At 39.1% G+C, this 19,057-nt stretch overlaps 1 protein-coding gene across 5 annotated transcripts in view; it reads right to left on the reverse strand.

Annotated features, from left to right (window-relative positions):
• Positions 1-19,057, reverse strand: part of EFCAB10 (EF-hand calcium binding domain 10) — a 64,962-nt gene that overhangs the window by 20,732 nt on the left and 25,173 nt on the right. For 4 of the 5 annotated variants that reach the window (XM_077162500.1, XM_077162575.1, XM_077162422.1 and 1 more), the window contains 2 exons: positions 9,112-9,276; positions 8,910-8,997 (listed from right to left, as the gene is read on the reverse strand). In XM_077162500.1, the coding sequence (XP_077018615.1) occupies positions 8,910-8,997; positions 9,112-9,276 (253 nt within the window). The remainder of the gene's footprint in view (positions 1-8,909; positions 8,998-9,111; positions 9,277-19,057) is intronic. The other variant, XM_077162727.1, reaches the window with a different exon arrangement.

A 19,057-nucleotide genomic window follows, 5' to 3' on the forward strand; every position in this document is an offset into this window, starting at 1 on the left:
GTCTGCACCCTGGCCCTGTTTCGGCTGGGAAAAACTAACTTGGGAAAGTTCTCTCTTGTATGCACCCCCTCTCCCAGAATTTGCCCTCCAGATAAAAGCAGCTTGAGATAAGGAGTGCAAAAAAAAAAAAATACGAGATAATCTGTGGGACAAAGGGGGAATGAGGTGTGTCTCCTGGAAATCAGAAGGGGAGACTACTGTAAAGTGGGGAACTCCAAAACAACTCGTAAGCCAAAGACCAGGACAAGCAGAAGCCCAGAAAGACAGGAATAACCCTGTGCACTGCATTTGCCTTGGGTGGACCTGCCTGACAGGAGGACTGAAGCTCAAGAAAATCGCTCATCACCAGCTGGTTATAAAATCAAGAAACAAATCTCAAGGAATAAATCCCAGAGTTAACATTTTAAAATACTAAAATGTACAATGTACCACAAAAGGGTATAAGACAAACAGGAACTGACAGCCCATTAAACAGAAGAGCATAAACATCCAGAAAACAACAATAAAGACCACAACTACTGGAGCTGAAGACCACAGTGACTGAAATGAAAAATTCCCAGAGGGTTTCAAGAACAGATTGGAACTGGCAGAAGAAAGGATCAGTGAAGACACTTGAAATAAGTCAGCTAAGGAGCAGAAAGAAAAAATAATTATAAAAAGGGGAAAATGGCCTAAGACCCCTCTGAGACACCATCAAGCATACCAATACATGCATTATGAGAGTCACAGAAGGAGAAGAGAGAAGGAGGCAGAAGGAATATTCAAAGAAATAATGACAGAGAAGTTCCCAAACTTAGCAAAAGATGTGAATATGCACATCCAAGAAACCCAGAAAACACCAAACAGGATAAATATGAAATAAAATACATCCTGTCATATACTGATTACACTATTGAATGCAAAGGACAAGGAGAGAGTTCTGAAAACTACAAGAGAAAAGCAATATTTTACGTACAAAGGAGTCCTAATTAGTTTGCTGATTTCTTGTTGGAAACCACAGAGGCAAAAAGGCAGTGGGTTGAAATACTTAAAGTGCCAAAAAAAAAAAAAATTGCCAAGCAACAATTTTATATCCAGCAAGACTGTCTTTCAAGAATGAGGGGGAGACATTCCCAGATGAAAACTAAAAGAATCTTCCCTACAGGCAATGCTAAAGAGAGTTCTTCAGCATTGAAAGGAAAGGATAGTAGACAGTGATTAAAAATGGTATAAAGAGTAGAATGCTTGCCTGCCATGTGGGAAACCTGGATTTGATTCCCAGCTCAAGCACCCCTCTGAAAACAAAATTTGAAAAATGAGGAAGAGATGTTTGGAGCAAAATTTATATTTTGGGTAATGCATTATCTAATTTAACTTGTATGGTCAGTTTATTTGAATACCATAATTACATGGAATCTTGAATAGGGCAGGAGATCTTGCTGGTTTGTACAGGTTAGTGTGATGCACCAATATATCCCAGAGTAATCTGGGCGGAGAATAAAAAAGTATTTGCAAAGTCCCCTTGGGGGTCTGGAGAGAAAGGAGGAAATATTCAACTTCCCTATTTGGGGAATTCCTGATAGTCTCACAAGCAGTGGGAACAACCAAATCAATAGGCTGAGCTCTCGATCTTGGGATTTACCCCTATGAAACTTACTCCTGGCAAAGGAGAAACTAAGCCTACTGATAATTATGCCTAAGAGTTACTACCAGAGAGCTTTTGTTGTTCAGATGTGGCCTCTCTCTAAGCCAATTCAGCAGGTGAACTCACTGCCCCCCCACCCCCCGTACACACACATAAGACAGGACTTGCAGGGGTGTAAATCTCCCTGGCGATGTGGGACAGGGCTCCTAGGATGATCTGGGACCCGGCATCATGGAATTGAGAAAGCCTTCTTGACCAAAAGGGGGAAGAGAGGAGAAATGAGACAAAATAAAGTTTCAGTGGCTGGGAGATTTCAAACAAAGTCAAGAGGTTATCCTGGAGGTTATTCTTATGCATTATATAGATATCCCTTTTTAGTTTATGGTGTATTGGAGTGGCTAGAGGGAAGTACCTGAAACTGCTGAACTGTGATCCAATAGCCTTGATTCTTAAAGACAAGTGTATAACTATATAGCTTTTATAATGTGACTGTGTGATTGTGAAAACCTTGTGTCTGATAAGTAAAAAAAAAAAGGATAAAAAATAAGTAACAGAGGGCAGACTGAAATACTAGTGGTCAATGAGAAAGGCCTAAGGGGTATGGGATGTATTGAGCTTTTTATTTTTTCATTTTATTTCTTTTTCTGGAGTGATACAAATGTTCTAAAAGTGATCATGGTGACACACAACTATGTGATGATATTTTGAACCACTGGTTGTATACTTTGGATGGACTATGTGTGTGAGGATATCTCAATAAAAAAAAAAAAAATGAGAGAGAGAGAGACATTTCCCAGATAAACAAAAGCTGAGGAAATCTGTCACCACTAGACCTGCCCTACAAGCAATGCTAAAGAGAGTTCTTCAGTATTGAAAGGAAAGGACAGTAGACAGTGGTTAAAAATGGCATAGAGATTAGAATGCTCACCTGCCATGTCGGACACCCAAGTTCAATTCCCAGCCCATGCACCCCCCAAAAAACAAAAACAAAATGGCACAAAGACAGGCAGTATAACCATTTGGGTAATTAGAAATGCCAGTACTATTGTAATATATTGTTTGGTATGTAACTCCCCTTCTTCCTACAGGTGCTAAAAAGCAAATGTACAAAGAGTAATCATAAATCTATTGTTTTGGACATGCAATGTACAAAAGAATAAGTGGTAACAAGTCAAAAAAAAAAAAAAGAGGTAGAGGACTTCCGGGAATATAGCCAACTAGAGAAGCCCAAGATTAGCCCAGCTCCATGGAAAAGTTAGAGAAGGGTCAGGAGGGTAACTGAAGCGGCAATTCAGGACTGTGGCGGACCTGGGAGAGCCTTCTGCACCACATGTGGCAGCCCTGGTTGCAGAGGCTGAGGTACTGAGAGGCAGAAAGCTGGAGCCTGCTGTGCAGGTGTGGAACCACAGAGCCCACGGGAGTGCATGGATGGGAACACGGGACCAGGAAGTAAGCCAGGCTGTGTTCCTTGGGTGCACTACTCTCAGCAGCACAGCCCTGTGACCAGCCACTCACCCCATACCCCATGCATCTGAATCCCATCACCTGCTCCCATTCCCCATGCTCCAGGAGCCCCCACCCCACCAGCCCCCAGTGCGCGTACCTGCCCCCCCAACCCCAAATGCAGCCCCACCCAACCTCTCCTGCACCCCTCCTGAGCACTACATCCTCCTCCCTGTTTCCTGTAGACTACAGCCAGTGTGTAAACGACCTCCATATGGCGGGCACTGACCTCCATATTATGCCACCCCCCCTGCCACCACACCCATAGTGTCATACAGCCTCACCCCATCCTCCCTGAGCTCAACACATCCATTTATGGCATTCCCAGGCCCACGCATGCACTCGGGCCCCCAATCACATCATTCAGCTCTGGGAATTGCACTTTACAGCAGTCACAGAACCACGCATATGCACAGGCCTCAGCCTCACTTCCAGTTCTGAGAAAGTGCTGACCTGCACAGCCAGGTCTCATAGCTGCCCCCAATCCAGGAAGGTAAAATGCTGAGCTGCTGCCACAGCTCTACACATGTGCATAAACGGCCCCATGCCTTAGACCAGTGCACACCAGGGCTACACCTTCCAGACAGGCGTACCTGCACAGCTACATCCTCCCTGGCCACCCATGTTCACAAGCATCAGTGTAACACATCCCAACCTGTGCCCATACTCGCCCTGAAAGAAATCACCACACCGAGTGCCCCATCCTGTGTCCTGCTCCCTGCTGTACAACCATCCTGCAAACACAAGGCCTTAGACTACTGAAAGAAATCAACTCCCAAAGTAAATCAATCAATATATTTACATGTGATGAAGATTGCAGAAGATCACTAACACATCACAATGCAGACAGATATAGCCCTGCCTAATGACCAAATTAAAACACCATAGGAGATGCAGACGTAGGAACAACTACTCAAAGACATTCATACAACTCTACTTAATAAAATAAGTGGGGTAGCAAATGACATAAAGGAGATCAAGAAGACAGCAGAAGAGCACAAAGAGGAATTTGAAAGAATAAATAGAAAAATAGCAGAAATCACTGAGATTAGAGTCTCTGTTGAACAAATAAAAAACATACTAGAGGCACACAACACCAGATTTGAAGGGACTGAAGAAATAATAGGTGATATAGAGGACAGGATAATTGACTTCGAAAACTCAAAAAAGCAAGCGGCAAAAAAATGGAAAAAATTGAATGGGAACTCAGGAAAATGATAGATAAAACAAAGCGCACAAATATAAGAATCATTGGTGTACCAGAAGAAGAAGAAAAGAGTAAAGGGCTAGGAAGAGTAGTTGAGGATATAATGGGGGAAAACTTCCCAACCCTCATAAAGGAGGTTTTTACCCTCCTTTATACTCGAAACAGAATAAATCCAAATAGGCCTTCCCCATGGCACATACTAATCAGTCTGTCAAATGATGAAGAGAAGCAGAAAATCCTGAAAGCAGCAGGAGAAAAACAATCTACTACATACAAGGGAAACCAAATAAGACTGAGTTCAGACTATTCAACTAGCACCCTGGAGGCAAGAAGGCAGTAGTATGATGTATTAGAGATCCTGAAAGAGAAAGACTTCCAGCAAACAATACTGTATCCAGCCAAATTGTCCTTCAAAACTGAGGGAGAGATTCAAGTTTTCACAGACAAAAAAGTCCTGAAAGAATTCGTCAACAAGAGACCAGCCCTACAAGAAATAGTAAAAGGAGTTCTGCCAGCTGAAAAAAAAAAAGACAGGAGAGGAAGGTCTGGAGGAGGGCACAAATTGAAGAGCACCACCAAGAGTAATTTAAAGAATACAAGGGGAAAGAGGGAAAAGAATATATAGATCTGATAAATAAAATAAAAAAGATAAGATGGTGGAATCAAGAAACACCTTTTCAGTAAGGGGGGGTAAGTCAAGCCTACTTAAAATTAGGCCCAAGAGTCACCCCCAAGAGAACCTCTTTTGTTGCTCAGAGGTGGTCTCTCTCTCCAGCCAACACAAAAAGCAAACTCACTGCCCTCCCTCTATCTATGTGGGACATGACTCCCAGGGGTATGGACCTTCCTGGCAACGTGGGACAGAGATCTTGGAATAAGCTGAGACTCAGCATCAAGGGATTGAGAAAACCTTCTCGACCAAAAGGGGGAAGAGTGAAATCAGACAAAGTAAAATGTCAATGGCTGAGAGATTCCAAACAGTGTTGAGAGGTTATCCTAGAAGTTATTCTTATGCATTAAATAGATATCACCTTGTTAGTCAAGATGTAATGGAGAGGCTGGAGGGAACTGCCTGAAAATGTAGAGCTGTGTTCCAGTAGCCATGTTTCTTGAAGATGATTGTATGATGATATAGCTTTCACAATGTGACCATATGATTGTGAGAACCTTGTGTCTGATGCTCCTTTTATCTACCTTGTCAATAGATGGGTAGAACATATGGAATAAAAATAAATAATAGGGGGAACAAATGTTAAAATAAATTTAGTTTGAAATGCTAGTGATCAATGAAAGGGAGGGGTAAGGGGTATGGTATGTATAAATTTTTTTTTTTCTGTTGTCATTTTATTTCTTTTTCTGAATAGATGCAAATGTTCTAAGAAATGATCATGATGATGAATATGCAACTATGTGATGATTTTGTGAATTACTGATTATATATGTAGAATGGAATGATCATAAGTTAAGAATGTTTGCATTTGTTTGTCGTTATATATATATTTTAAATTTAAAAATTAATAATAAAAAAAAGAAACAGGAAAAAAAAGAAGAAATCAACCCTCAAGTTTAAGGCCAACTGATTTTTTTTTTTTGCATGGGCAGGCACTAGGAAATTAACCCAGGTCTCCAGCATGGCAGGTGAGACCTCTGCCTGCTAAGCCACCGTGGCCCACCCCCAACTGATTTTTAACAAGGTGGCAAAAACTACTCAATTGGGAAAGAATAGTCTCTTCAACAAATGGTGCAGAGAAAACTGGATCTCCATTTGCAAAGAAAAGATGGAGGAACCCTACCTTATGCAATATACAAATATTAATTTGAAATGGATCAAAGACCTAAATATAAGAGTCAGAATTACAAAACTCCTAGAAGAAAATGTGGGGAAGCATCTTTTGGACCTTGTGCTAGACAATGTTTCTTAGACTTTGAATAAGATATGAATAAAGCTGATCTGGATAGGCCTGGCATAGATCAGAATACAGGGTAAAAGATGATATCGTCCATATTTTAAAACTTCAACTTATGTGTGAGACCAAAGGGAGAGATGTTTATTTGGTGCAAAATTTGTATTTTAGGTAGTGCATTACCTAATTTAACTTGTATGGTCAATTTAGTTGAACACCATAAGTACATGGAACCTTGAATATGGTGTGATCTTGTTGGTTTGTCCAAGTTAGTGTACTGCCCTGATATATGCCAGAGTAATTTGGGTAGTGAACAAAGAAGTATTTGCAAAGCCCCCTTGGAGTAATGGGGGGAAAGAGGGAAATATTCAACATTCCCATTTGGAGAATTCCTGATATTCTCGCAAGCAGTGGGGACAACAAAATCAACAGGCTGAGCCTAGATCTTGGGGTTCACCCCTATGAAAGTTATTATCAAAGGATAGGATAAACCTACTTTTAATTATCCCTAAGCGTCACCTCCAGAGAACCTCATTTGTTGCTCAGATGTGGTCTTGCTCTCTAAGCCAACTTGGCAAGTGAACTCATTGCCAAGTTGGCTTATGCCCTCCCCTGTCCTACATGGGACATGACTTCTAGGGGTGTAAATCTCCCTGTCAACACAGGACAGAACTTCCAGAATGAGCTGGGACCAAGCATCATGGGATTGAGAAAGCCTTCTTGACTGAAAGGGGAAAGACAGAAATGAGACAAAATAAAAGTTTCAGTGGCTGAGAGATTTCAAAGTCCAGAGGTTATCCTTATACATTATATAGATATCCCTTTTTAGTTTAAGGTGTTTGGGAGTAGCTGGAGGGAACCGAAACTGTTGAGCTGTGTTCCAGTAGCCATGTTTCTTGAAGATGATTGTATAATGATACAACTTTTGCAGTGTGACTGTGTGATTGAGAAAACCTTGTGTCTGATGCTCCTTTTACCCAGGGTATGGACAGATGAGTAAAAAAAAAGGATAAAAAAATAAATAAATGGTAGGGGGTTAAGGGGTTAAAATAAATTGGGCAGATGGAAATACCAGTCAATAAAAGGGAGGGGGAAGGGGTATGGTATGTATGAGTTTTTCGTTTTCTTTTTTTTGAGTGATGCATATGTTCTAAAAATGATCATGGTGATGAATACATATTTATGTGATGATATTGTGAACCACTGGTTGTACACCATGTATGGACAGCATGTGTGTGAAGATGTGTCAATAAAAATACATACTTTTTAAAGGAGCAAAAGACTTAAATAGACATCTCTCAAAAGAAGATATACAAATTGTCAGAGAGCACACAAAAAAATGCTCAACACTGTTAGCTATTAGGGAAATGCAAATCACAACGTAATGAGATATCATTTCATACCCATTAGAATGGCTACTATAAAAAAAAAATAAGTCTCGGTGAGGATGCAAAGAAACAGGAACATTCATTCACTGCTGGTGGCAATGCAAAATGGTGCAGCTGCTGTGGAAGACAGTTTGATGGCTCCTCAGAAAGCTAAGTATAGAACTACCCTATGATCTGGCAATTCCATTGCTAGGTATATACCCCAAAGAATTGAAAGCAGGGACTCAAATAGATATTTGCACACAGATGTTTACAGTAGCCTTATTCATAATTGCCAAAAGATGGAAGCAACCCAAGTGCCCATCAACTAATGAGTGGATTAAATGTGGTAAATACATATAATGGGATATTACTTAGCCATAACTATTGCTGAGGTTCTTTTGTCGTTGTTGCCAATAGCAAACTGCTTTTCCATTCATGGAGAATTCACGCCTTTCAAGCATTTTAAATATGACAATATTTATAAATGTGTGGTTTAGAGGAAATGTTTAAATTCTTTTTTCTAATTTTCTTTCTCTTCAGATAGATTCTTTCAACAAGTTCTTTGTAGTAATGACTATGTTGACTTCAATTTTGGAGTATAGTAGCTACATGTTAAAGATGAACTTATTGATGCCAACACAAAACTTGCTGCTGTTTTTTTTTTTCTGGTGCTAAGTAAAATACAGAAAAGATAAACAAAAATGAATGAAGTCTAATAGATGCAACAATGTGGATGAACTCTGAAGACATCATATTGAGTGAAATAAGCCAGACACAAAAGGATAAAATGTATGATTTCACTGATTTGAAACACTGAGAATAAGCAAACTCATAGAGTCAGAATCTAGTATACGGGTTACCGGGGGATGGAGGGGGTGGGGATAGGGAATGGGAAGTTAAGGCTTAAAATGTATAGGGTTGTTATTTGAAATGATGGAAATGTTTTGGTAATGGATGGTGGTGATGGCTGCACAAGTTGGGAATGCAGTAAACAACACTGAAATATATATCTGAACATGATTAGAAGGGGAAATGTCAGATAATATATATGGCAACAGAATGAAAAGATTTTTTAAATCCTTGGAACTACAATACTCAAACAGTGAACCCTAAGTGGGCTTAGGGTTAAGGGTGTAAGTTAACAGTACAATTATAGAAATAAGCTTTCATCAATTGTAACAAATGTTCCACACCAACGGAAAGGGGTTAAAACAGGGTGATATGTAGGAATCCTCTATTTTATGTATGGTTATTCTGTAAACTCAATTTCTCTTATTGAAAAAAAAAGTAAATAAACTTACACTTCATGCCTGAACTTATCCAAAGTTATGGAATGTCCGTCATCATTTAAAACTTCATCTGCAGTACATAAACCCAAGGTTTTTAGGGCTATAAAAGTCAGAATGAGAGGAAATGAAAATACATATAGTGAGAGAATTATTTTCAGGTAGATTCTGTTATGAAAACCACAAACTATTACCTCTGTTTGTAGAAGATACTGACCTTCTTTATACTGCACGAATGATATGCTGCCTCTACCTGAGGTGTCCATCATCTCAAACATAGCCACAATGTTAGAGTTATCCATAAAGAAAGGAAAGGACACACCTGTTAATTTGGCAAGTCTCAATCGTTCCAATACAGCTATTAAATAGTCTCTTGGTTTTTCTGCAAAAAAATAATTCCAGATAGGAAATGAAAACATATTAATGACTGGAAACAGTCATTAAACAATTATTACATATCTATGTGCAAGGTATTGTACTCGACACTAGCGATACAAGGCTTTCATGAAATAGTCCAGCAGAAAAGGCAGACAGTGATAATTAAATTATTTATTATGTATACAAGTGTCATACGTGAGTTGAACAAATCAGAAATTCCAGAGATTGGACCTAGGCATTTTAAATTTTACTTACTTATTTTTGCTTTTTATACAAATATTTATTATGGTGTTGTAATAGAGTTTTCCATGTTAACCATATTTTAAGTGTACACAATTGCTTTTTTTTTTCTATTACAGCATTGCAAAAAGTACTGAGTTACCATTAACCATTCCCCACAAACACACCCAGCTGCTTTTTTTAAAAATTGTATAATAAAACTATATACTAAGCACAGAAAGAAAAAAGCAATACTTTTCAAAGCATTCTTCAACAAGTAGTTACATGACAGATTCCAGAGTTTGTCAGAGCTACCATACTATTCTCTTAGATTTTCTCTTCTAGCTGCTCCAACATATAAGAGGCTAGAAGGAATAAATATTTTTTTGTCATCACAATCAACCTTTTTTGTGTGTGTGTGAAAAATAACATACATACAAAAAAGCAATAAATTTCTAAGCACAGCAGAACAATTAGTTGGAGAAGGGATTTCAGACTCTGGTATGGGTTACAATTCTACAATTTTAGGTTTTTACTTCTAGCTGCTTTAAGATCCTGGAGACTAAAAGAAATAACAATTTAATGATTCAGCAATCATATTCGTTTTTTAAACTCTACCTTCTCTGTATAACTCCCCCAACACCTTTGCTCTTGCTATCCCAAGATTCTGTAGAATGGTATTTTGCTATGACCATTCTAACTTTTTCGTGTTGGAAGGGGCTGTCAATGATTTGGGGTAGGAAGATGGAACCAGCTGATGTTCTGGAGAGGCTGGGCCCTCTAGGTTTCAGGAGTTATCTGGTCCAGGGATCCATCTAGAGGCTGTAGGCCTCTGGAAAGCTACCCCAGTGCACAGAGCCTTTGTAGAATCCTATATATTGTCCTAGGTGTTATTCAGGATTGGCTGGAATGGTCTTGGTTGGGGCCTGGCAAGTTATGGTAGATCTAACTGAAGCTCGTGCAAGAGTGACCTCCAGAGTAGCCCCTTGACTCTATTTGAACTCTCTCAGCCACTGATGCTTTATTAGTTACACTTCTTTCCCCCCTTTTGGGCAGGATGAAATTGTTGATCCCATGGTGCCAGGGCTGGACTCAACCCTGGGAGCCATCTCCCACGCCACCAGGAAGACCTTCACCTCCGGATGCCATGCCCCAAGCGGGGTGAGGGCAACGATTTTACCTGCAGAGCTGGGCCCAGAGAGAGTGAGGCCACAACTGAGAAACAAAAAAGGTCCTCCAGAAGTAACTCTTAGGCATACCTATAGGCAGGCTAAGCTTCTCTGCTACTTATATAAGCTTCACAGAGTAACCCTTAAGATCAAGCGCTTGGACCATTGACCTGGGTATCTCAGGGTTCAGCATAGCATCAGGAGACCACCTGATGGCAAAGCCCAATAGCCCCATACTTCCTCCCCCATCCTTCAAGGGACTCCTCTAACACTTTATGATTATCTACTTAATATATTCTAGGATGTATTCAGCCATTGCACCAAGCTATACAGGATTAAAGGCCCTCGTTCTTATTCTGGGCTCCCTGTATTTTAATTGATCAAATGAGATGTGCAGACAGGTTGAGCCAGACCATGTGCTACAGAAAATTTAGGTTCCAGACAAAACAAACCTTTCTTCCCTTGGTCTCAAAGAGTAGGTGTGGTTCTAAAATACAGACAATGTCTTCCTTATCCCTGTGTTCTGAACTACCCCAATTGGGATCTGATTGGCTTCATTCCTATCTCCAAATACCAGGTTATAGATACATAAAACAGTCTCTCAAAATCTAGAAATAATAATTACCACTCTGGACTCAATGTGTCTGCTATAAGAGCTTACAATCCAGACCCCTTGGACCTGGGCATTTTTTTCTAAGGCTTTTGTTGTTGTTGTTGTTGTTATTGTATAATATAACATATATACGAAGCAAAGAAGAAAAAAAAGCAGTAATTTCCAAAGCACACTTCAACAAGAAGTTACAGAACAGATCCCAGAGTTTATCAAGGGCTACCATTCTATCATCTAAGATTTTCTCTTCTAGCTGCTCCAAAACACTGGAGCCTAGAAGAAATATTAACATAGTGATTCAACAGCCATACTCATTGTTAAATCCCATTTTTTCTGTTATATCTCCTCCTTCTCGTTTAACCCTTCTTCCAGTCTATAGGGATCTCTGGGGAATATCTGTTCTGACCTTTTCTTGTTGAGAAGGGATGTCCACACATCCTGGATAGGGGAACGTAATTAACTGATAATCTTGGAGAAGCTGGTCCCTCTGGGTTTCAAGGATTTATCTGACCTAGGAACTCTCTGGGAATGAAGTGTTTCAGGAAGCCAAATTTAGCACATGAAATCTTTATAGAATCTCAGTTCAAGCCCTAGGTGTTCTTTTTTAAATTTTTAACTTTTTTTTTATTGTATAGTATAACAAAGCAAAGAAATAAAAAACAAAAGTTTTCAAAACACTCTTCAACAAGCAGTTACAGGACAGATCTCAGAGTTTGTCATGGGCTACCATATGATCCTCTCATATTTTTCCTTCCAGCTGCTCCAGAATATAGGAGGTTAGAAAGCTTAAATATTTTTTTATCATCACAATCGACTTTTTTCCTTTTTTTGTGAAAAATAATATATATACAAAAAAGCAATAAATTTCAAAGCGCAGCACCACAATTAGTTGTAGAACATATTTCAGAGTTTGACATGGGATACAATTCCACCATTTTAGGTTTTAACTTCTAGCTGCTCTAAAATATTGGAGACCAAAAGAGATTATGATGTAATGATTCAGTATTCATATTCATTTGTTAAATCCTATCTTCTCTGTATAACTCCACCATCACCTCTGAGCTTTCCATCCTTCTCTTTTTTTAAAATGTTTTATTAATTTTTTAAAAAGATATTAAAGAAAGAAACACATTCTGACATATGCTCATTCTGTTCTACATATATAATCAGTAATTCACAACATCATCACATAGTTGCATATTCGTGATCATGATCATTTCTTAGAACATTTGCATCAATTCAGAAAAAGAAATAAAAAGACAACAGAAAAATAAAATGAAACTGGAAAAAAAATTATACATACCATACTCCTTACCCCTCCTTTCACTGATCACTAGCATCTCAAACTAAATTTATTTTAACATTTGCTCCCCCTATTATTTATTTTTATTCCATATGTCCTACACGCCTGTTGACAAGGCAGATAAAAGGAGCATCAGACACAAGGTTTTCACAATCACACAGTTATACTGTGAAAGCTATATAATTATACAATCATCATCAAGAAACATGGCTACTGGAATACAGCTCTACATTTTCAGGCAGTTCCCTCCAGTCTCTCCATTACACCTTAGCTAAAAAGGTGATAAGGTGGTACCTATATAATGTGTAAGAATAACCTCCAGGACAACCTCTCGACTCTGTTTGGAATCTCTCAGCCATTGACACTTTGTCTCATTTCACTCTTCCCCCTTTTGGTAGAGAAGGTTTTCTCAATACCTTGATGCTGAGTCTCAGCTCATTCTAGGATTTCTGTCCCACGTTGCCAGGAAGGTCCACATTCCTGGGAGTCATGTCCCACGTAGACAGGGGGAGTGTGGTGAGTTTGCTTGTTGTGTTGACTGGAGAGAGAGACCACATCTGAGCAACAAAAGAGGTTCTCATGGGGGTGACACTTAGGCCTAATTTTTTTTTAACTTTTTTTTTATTAATTAAAAAAATTAACAAACAAAACATTAAGATAACATTCCATTAGGCCTAATTTTAAGTAGGCTTGACCTATCCCTTGTGGGGTTAAGTTTCATACGAACAAACTCCAAGACTGGGGGCTCAGCCTGTAGCTTTGGTTGCCCACACTGCTTGTGAGAATATCAAGAATTCAACTTGGGGAGGTTGAATTTTCCCCCATTCTCACCAATCCCCAAAGGGGACTTTGCAAATACTTTTCCACTCACTGATCAAAGCACTCTGGGATTTATCGGGGCATCACTCTGGACAAACCAACAAAATCTCATGTCCTACCCAAGGTTCCATGTACTTATTGTACAACCAACCATCTACATAAGTTATATTAGGAGATACACTAGTCAAAATATAAATTTTGTACCAGAAAACATTTTTTGCTTTAGTCTCACACATAAGCCGAAATTTTAAAATATTAATCACCATCTATTTTCAGCACCTTGTAGTAATGACATTCCTTTGTTCTTCCTCATGCAAAAATATTTTTTAAATCTGTACATTTAGTCACTATCATTATACAGTCTAGGCATTCCTAGATTATACCATCTCAATTTTTATCGTCTGTCTTTCTTTGTGATTTCATTTATGCCCCAGCCCTCCTCCCTCTATCATTCTCACATGCAGCTTCATTCTGTGTTTTAACATAACTGTATTACAGTTATGCAGTATTGTGCTGTCCATTTCTGAGTTTTTATATTCAGTCCTGTTGCACAATCTGTATCCCTTCAGCTCCAATTATCCAATATCTTACCCTATTTCTATCTCCTGATGCTCTCTGTTACCAACAAAATATCACAAGTTTACTCACTAATGTCAGTTCATATCAGCGAGACCATACAGTATTTGTCCTTTTGTTTCTGGCTAATCACATTCAGCATAATGTCTTTAAGGTCCATCCATGTTGTTACATACTTCATAACTTTATTCTGCCTTACAGTTGCATAATATTCCCTCTTATGTATATGCCACAGTTTGTTTAGCCAGCTGTCTGTTGATGGACATTTTGGCTGTTTCCATCTCTTGGTAATTGTAAATAATTCTGCTATAATCCTTGGTGTGGAAATGTCCATTTGTGTCCTTGCCCTCATGTTCTTTGAGTAGAGACAACATATAGATGGATCCTGTTTTTTAATTCATCCTGCCAGTCTATGTCTTTTGATTGGGGAGTTCAATCCATTAACATTTAGTGTTATTACTGCATGGATAGTACTTTCTTCTACTATTTTGCCTTCTGGATTTTATATGTCATATCTAATTTTCCTTCTTTTTACCTTTACTCATAGTCTTCTCTTTTCTACACTCTTCTCCACGCCTCTCTCTTCTGTCTTTTCCTATCTGTCTCTAGTGCTCCCTTTAGTAGTTCTTGCAGAGCTGGTCTCTTGGTCACAAAATATCTCAGTGATTTTTTGTCTGAAAATGTTTTAATTTCTCCCTCATTTTTGAAGGACAATTTTGCTGGATATAGAATTCTTGGTTGGCAGTTTTTCTCTTTTAGTAATTTAAATATATAATCCCACTGTCTTCTCACCTCCATGGTTTCTGCTGAGAAATCTACACATAGTCTTATTGGGCTTCCCTTGTATGTAATGGATTGTTTTTCTCTTGCTGCTTTCAAGACTCTCTCTTTCTCTTTGATCTCTGACATTCTGATTAGTAAATGTCTTGGAGTACATCTATTTGGATCTGTTCTCTTTGGGGTATGCTGCACTTATTGGATCTGTAATTTTAAGTTTTTCATAAGAGTTGAGAAATTTTCAGTGATAATTTCCTCCATTAGTTTTTCTCCTCCTTTTCCCTTCTCTTCTCCTTCTGGGACACCCACAACGTATATTTGTGTGCTTCATGTTGTCATTCAGTTCCTTGAGTCCCTGCTCATATTTTTCCATTTTTTTCCCTATATTTTCTTTTCCTTGCCGGATTTCAGATTTTCCATCCTCCAGTTCACTTATCCTATCTTCTGCCTCTTGAAATCTACCATTGTAGGTTTCCATTGTATTTTCATCTCTTCTACCTTGCCTTTCATTCCCATAAGTTCTGTGATTTGTTTTTTCAGACTTTCCATTTCTTCTTTTTGTTCATTCCTTGCCTTCTTTATATCTCCCTCAATTCATTGATTTGGTTTTTGATGAGGTTTTCCATGTCTGTTTGTATATTCTGAATTAATTGTTTCAGCTCCTGTATGTCATTTGAATTGTTGGTTTGTTCCTTTGACTGGGCCATATCTTCAATTTTCCTAGCGTGATTTGTTATTTTTCACTGGCATCTAGGCATTTAATTACCTTAATTAGTTTATTATGGAGATTGCTTTCACTTTTTTTACCTGGGGTTTTCTTGCTGCATGAATCTGTTGTCTATCTGTTCTTTGACATTCAGTTCAGCTTTATCTGGACCTCTAGCTTAGGTTCTTTTTAACAGAGGAGAATTTTTCAGTTCTTGCTTCTTGTTATTGCCCTGCTTGTATGGTGCCTTTCTCCCCCTCCCCCCATCCTTAGGAGGGTCTACTTAGGTATTATAGATGCCAGCCAGATTTTCCCAGACCAAACTGGCCTCATGGCAGGAGGAAAGAGTCACCTGCCTCAGTTTTCCCTGAGGGTGAGACCCAGCAGGTTGAAAGACGTTCCTGTGACGTCTCTGGACTCTGTTTCTCTTATCCTGCCCAGTATGTGGTGCATGTCTGCCTGCAGGTCCTACCAGCATAAGATGATGCAGTACCTTTAACTTTGGCAGACTCTCCCTCACCCTGCTGAGGCATGGTGGAGACAGAGGAGAGGTTGTAGGCTGGTTTTAATGGCTTCAAATTACCAAACCCTAGTGTCTGAATTCCTTGAGGGAGGGATTCCACCTGAGTTGGGCTTCACCCTTCCCCTGGGGAAGGCACAGGCTCCAGACGAGCCCTCAAACGAGCTTGCCTCTGCCCATGCCTGAGGCAGTTGCAGCCCAAGAAGCCCTGCTGATGTATCCAAAGGCAGTCAAGCCTTTGTAGAAATACAGCCACAAAAACTTCTGTTTCCTTTTTTTTTCTTTTTCCATTAGCCCTGTCCCTTGGCATCGGGGCAACAATGAGCGACCTCAGCTTTGACCAGGTTCACCTGAGCTGGAGGCCTATTTTTAGTAGTCAGATTTGCTAATTAATTCCACAATTTGGTGTTTGGTTGGGCTCAGCCCCTGCTGCCAGTAAAGTCTCTTTCCTTTCCCCTCTGGGAAGCAGCCTGTGGGGGAGGGGTGCCGGCCACCGCGGCTTGGGGAACTCACGGTTCTGGGGGTCTTGCAGCTCGTCCAGCTAGTCCAGACTGGGATACGCTGAGTGTCCGGTCACTGATGTGGCCCCAGGAGCTGTTCTGTACTGTTTCTGGTTATTTAGTAGTTGTTTGAAGGACAAACTAACACACACACACATTGTTAAGCCACCATCTTGGCACGGAAGTCAGCCTAGCTGTTCTTAAGAGTCAACATGAGTGATGTTGGTTGGGGTTGTAGCAAACCATGGCAATTAATACTATCTAACTGAAGCTTGCATAAGAGTAGCCTCCAGAACAACCTCTTGACTCCACTTGATCTCTCTTGGCCACTGATGCCTTATTTTATTACACTTTGTGATGATCTGTTTCATGTGTCAACTCGGCCAGGCAATTGATGCTCAGTTGTCTGGTCTAGTAAGCACTGCTTGAGCAAATCAACACATGTCCTGGTGCCTGGTATTCAGCTGTTGATCTGGCAAATGTTTTTTCTCAATAGCTGTTAGTAAAGACCACCAGAACCAGTTTGCTTTTAGTTGGCAACCAGTTTGCTTTTAGTTGGCAAGTACAGCAATATATTTTCACTGTCCTACTTCAGGGGTTTATCAGCTCTCCAGCCCTATGTCATAATCTTCTCTGTAGGGATCTTATCATTTCTCCCTCCTACAAGATATCATATATATCCATTATATTGGTCCATTATATTGGTGATATCATGTTGACTGGACTTACTGAGCAAGAAGAAGCAACTACTCTAGACTTATTGGTAAGGCATTTGTGTGTCAGAGAATGGGAGATAAATCTAACAAAAATACAGGGGCCTTCCACCTCAGTGAAATTTCTAAGTGTCCAGTGGTGTGGAGCATGTCGAGATATCCCTTCTAAGGTGAAGGATAAGCTAATAAAAATAAGCATCTCTTCATGTACTTTTTAGCCAGCTGTATTTGCTCTTCAGAAAAGTATCTATTCATATCCTCTGCCCATTTTATAATTGAGTTGTTTGCTTTTTTTGTTGTTGAGCTAATTTCGTTATGTTTACAGAATATCAAGCCTTTATCTGATTTGTGGTTTCTAGGTATTTTCTCCCATTGAGTTGGCTGCCTCTTCACTTTTTAACAAAGTTCTTCGAGGCATAGAAGCTCTTGATTTTTTTAATTTTTATTTATTATTTTTTAAAAATTATTTTAAAGCAATTTTATTGAGATGTATTCACATACCATAGAATCCATTGAAAGTGTGCAATCAGTGGTTCACAGTATAATCACAGGTTGGTGCATTCATTATCACAATCAATTTTAGAACATTTTCATTACTCCAAAAAAAAACCTCATTACTCCTTTCCCCACCTATTACTGACCCTCAGCATTGGTGTGGTACATTTGTTACTTTGCATGAGAGAATATCAAAATGTTATTGTTAACTGTTGTCCACAGTTTACATTAGGTACATTTTCCCATATCCCACTCTATTATTAACTCCTCATAATAGTGATATACATTTGTTCTAGTTCACAAATTTTAGATGTTAAAATATTTTAATTTCACAGTTTTTTTTATCATTGATTAGGTAGTATATAAACTCACTTCTTTCTGTGATGTGAAACCATGTAGATATAGATCATATTAAAGTTTTTTGAAGTTCTTGATTTTAAGGAGTTTCCATTTGCCCTTTTTTTTCTTTTGCTGCTTGTGCTTTTAGGTGTAAACTTTAGGAAGCTACCTCGTATTGTTAGATCTTGAAGATGTTTCTCTGCATTTCCTTCCAGAAGTTTTATGGTATTGGCTCTTACATTTCGGTCTTTAATCCATTTTGAATTCATTTTTTTTCACTTTTTTATTGTATAATATAACATACAAATAAAGCAGAGAAATAAAAAATCAATAGTTTTCACAATACTCCTCAACAAGAAGTTACACGACAGATCCCAGAGTATGTCATGGGCCACCACATCATCCTCTCAGATTTTTCCTTCTAGCTGCTCCAAAATATAGGAGGCTAGAAGGCTTAAATATTTTTTTATCACTACAATTGACTTTCTTTTTTGTGAAAAATAACATATATATATATATAACTAATACATTTCAAAGCAGCAGCACAACAACTAGTTGTAGAACATATTTCACTGTTTAACATGGGTTATGATTCCTCAATTTTAGGCTTTTACTTCTAGCTGTTCCAAGATACTGGAGACTAAAAGAGATGTCAATTAAATGATTCAGCAATCACATTCATTTGTTAAATCCTATCTTCTCTGCATAAAACCACCATCACCTTTGATCTTTCTATCTCTCACTTTAGAGGTGTTTGGGCTATGGCTACTCTGGCTTTTTCATGTTGGAGGGGTCTGTGACTAATATGGGGTAGGGAGATGGAACTATCTGATGTTCTGGAGAGGCTGGGCCCTCTAGGTTTCAGGACTTATCTGGTCCAGGGACCCATCTGGAGGTTGTAGGTTTCTGGAAAGTTACACTAGTACATGGAACCCTTGTGGAATTTTATATATTGCCCTAGGTATTCTTGAGGAATGGCTAGAATGGTCCTGGTTGGGGTTTGGCAGATTATGATCGGTAGCAATGTCTAACTGAGGCT

This window comes from Tamandua tetradactyla, chromosome 1 (assembly GCF_023851605.1).
Source record: "Tamandua tetradactyla isolate mTamTet1 chromosome 1, mTamTet1.pri, whole genome shotgun sequence".
In the NCBI taxonomy this organism is placed as follows: Eukaryota; Metazoa; Chordata; class Mammalia; order Pilosa; family Myrmecophagidae; genus Tamandua; species Tamandua tetradactyla.